At 36.8% G+C, this 2,121-nt stretch overlaps 1 protein-coding gene across 1 annotated transcript in view; it reads left to right on the forward strand.

The window, feature by feature from the left end:
- The window catches only part of LOC106868615 (attractin-like protein 1), an 82,747-nt gene that overhangs the window by 25,862 nt on the left and 54,764 nt on the right, over positions 1-2,121 (forward strand). Inside the window, exons 10-12 of the mRNA XM_052972611.1 lie at positions 408-492; positions 1,139-1,203; positions 1,856-1,990. Coding sequence (XP_052828571.1) covers positions 408-492; positions 1,139-1,203; positions 1,856-1,990 — 285 coding nt within the window. The remainder of the gene's footprint in view (positions 1-407; positions 493-1,138; positions 1,204-1,855; positions 1,991-2,121) is intronic.

Genomic DNA, 2,121 nt, shown 5'->3' on the forward strand with positions numbered 1-2,121 from the left:
ACACACACACACACACACACACACACACACACACACACACACACATAGTGTCACCTGACTGGCTCTTGTGCCAGTGGCACAAAAAAGGCACCATTCGACCGTGGTCAATGCCAGTACCGCCTGGCTGGTTCCTGTGCTGATGGCACATAAAAAACACCCGCTACACTTTCAGAGTGGTTGGCTTTAGGAAGGGCATCCAGCTGTAGAAACCTTGCCAGATCAGATTGGAGCCTGGTGCAGCCTCCTGGCCTGCATCACCTGGTTCAGGACTTGAAATCACAATCTTACAAGCATGAGTCCAACACCTTAACCACCAAGCCATGTGCCTCTACAACATGTTTTATGAAAGTTGAATAAAAAAAGCGAAACCATCCAGGTTCGACTAAAAGCTTCCTTTCTATTTGCAGAATGTGATCATTGGTATTGCTTAGAGAAACCTCACCTACAGAAAGATGTGTCCAGATTTGGCCATGCTGCTGTTTCCCACAACAAGTAAGCCACCAGTTTTGTATATTTTACTCCAGTTCTTGTTATTGCAATTTCCGGTGACATGTAGCAGAAGGAAATACATGTTTGGTGAGGTAACAGTTGATGAAATAACATGTAATTGTAGCTCTTTGATCTGCTGCACTATATTTGATCATAAATTTGTCACACCCACATGTTGCTATAGGACTTCTGTACCACATATTGCTATGATTTAGTCGTTCTACATGTTATACATGACACCGTGGTACTGTGATACCAGTTAATGTATATAGTTGTCGTTCATGTTACTATCTCATAGTACATGCTGCTGTGAACATGTAATACTACATGTTGAAAATGATTGTTGTCATACCATGTCATTGTGGAACTATCATGCTACATGCTGCATTTAAAACCTCATACCACATGTTACCCTGAAGACAGCAATACCAAACATACATGTTGCTGTGAAAACTTGGCATGCCATATTTGCTGTAAAAATGGCTGTACCACATTTTCACTATAAACCTACAATACTTCATTGCTGTGAACTGTCATGTTTGTTATAAAGCTATAATGCCTTGTGTTGCTGCCATACTACATGTTCCTGTCTGTTCTGACACACCATTAATATATGTTGATATGTTGTTTCGCTCTCTCTCTGCTGCAGTGTGATGTATATCTTCGATGGTTTCAATGGGAGGATGCTACGTGATATCATAAAATACACCACTGGTAAGAATCTACCAATCACAATTTGTTTATTTGTTTATAGATATATATCTTATATATATATATATATACATATATATATACACACACACACATATATATATATATATATATATATATATATATATATATATATATATATATATATATATATATATATATATATATATATATCATCATCATCATTTATCGGCCGCTTTTCATATATATATATAGATATATTATCATCGTCATCATCGTTACTTTTATATCCATGTGTGTGAATTTATGTCTTTTGCCAGTTCATATAAGCATAAAGTATAGAAATTTGTTAGAAAACTTGCTTATCAGATGAAATTGCTTGCCTCATGTTAAACAATCTCCCTGTCAGAAATACAGTGAACCAGGCTCCTTGGAAATGTGTAACAAACATTGTTATTGTCTACAAATTGCTGTGTAAATTAAAGTAATATGTATAAATGAAAGAGCATTCAATACATGATGTACAGTTTGAAAATATTATGAGAATCAGCTGATGGCTCATGATATGAGTGAAAAGAGACAATCACTGTTTCTTGTGGATAAATGTGTGTCCATGTGTTTGTGTCTGCACTCATACACATACATGCACATTCACGTCAATTCAATTAATATGATTTTCCTTCTTAAATTCTAGGAAATTGCTCAGCATTCACAAATGCAACTGCATGCAAACAAAGCCAACCTGGAATACCATGTTTTTGGTCAGGAGATTCCTGTGTTCCCAGAAGTCAACTGGCCAATAAAAAGGACTATGTGTGTCCTCCAAACAGTAAGTTGATCTTTTCTTGTGTTGGGAGTAGAAGAATGGCAGTGTCTGAGGGCGAGTATTCTCTTCATGGCATTGTTGGATACTCTTTCTCTCCCCCCCTTCTCCCCCCTCTCTCTATATACATTTATATA

Source organism: Octopus bimaculoides, chromosome 14 (genome assembly GCF_001194135.2).
Source record: "Octopus bimaculoides isolate UCB-OBI-ISO-001 chromosome 14, ASM119413v2, whole genome shotgun sequence".
Lineage (NCBI taxonomy): Eukaryota > Metazoa > Mollusca > Cephalopoda > Octopoda > Octopodidae > Octopus > Octopus bimaculoides.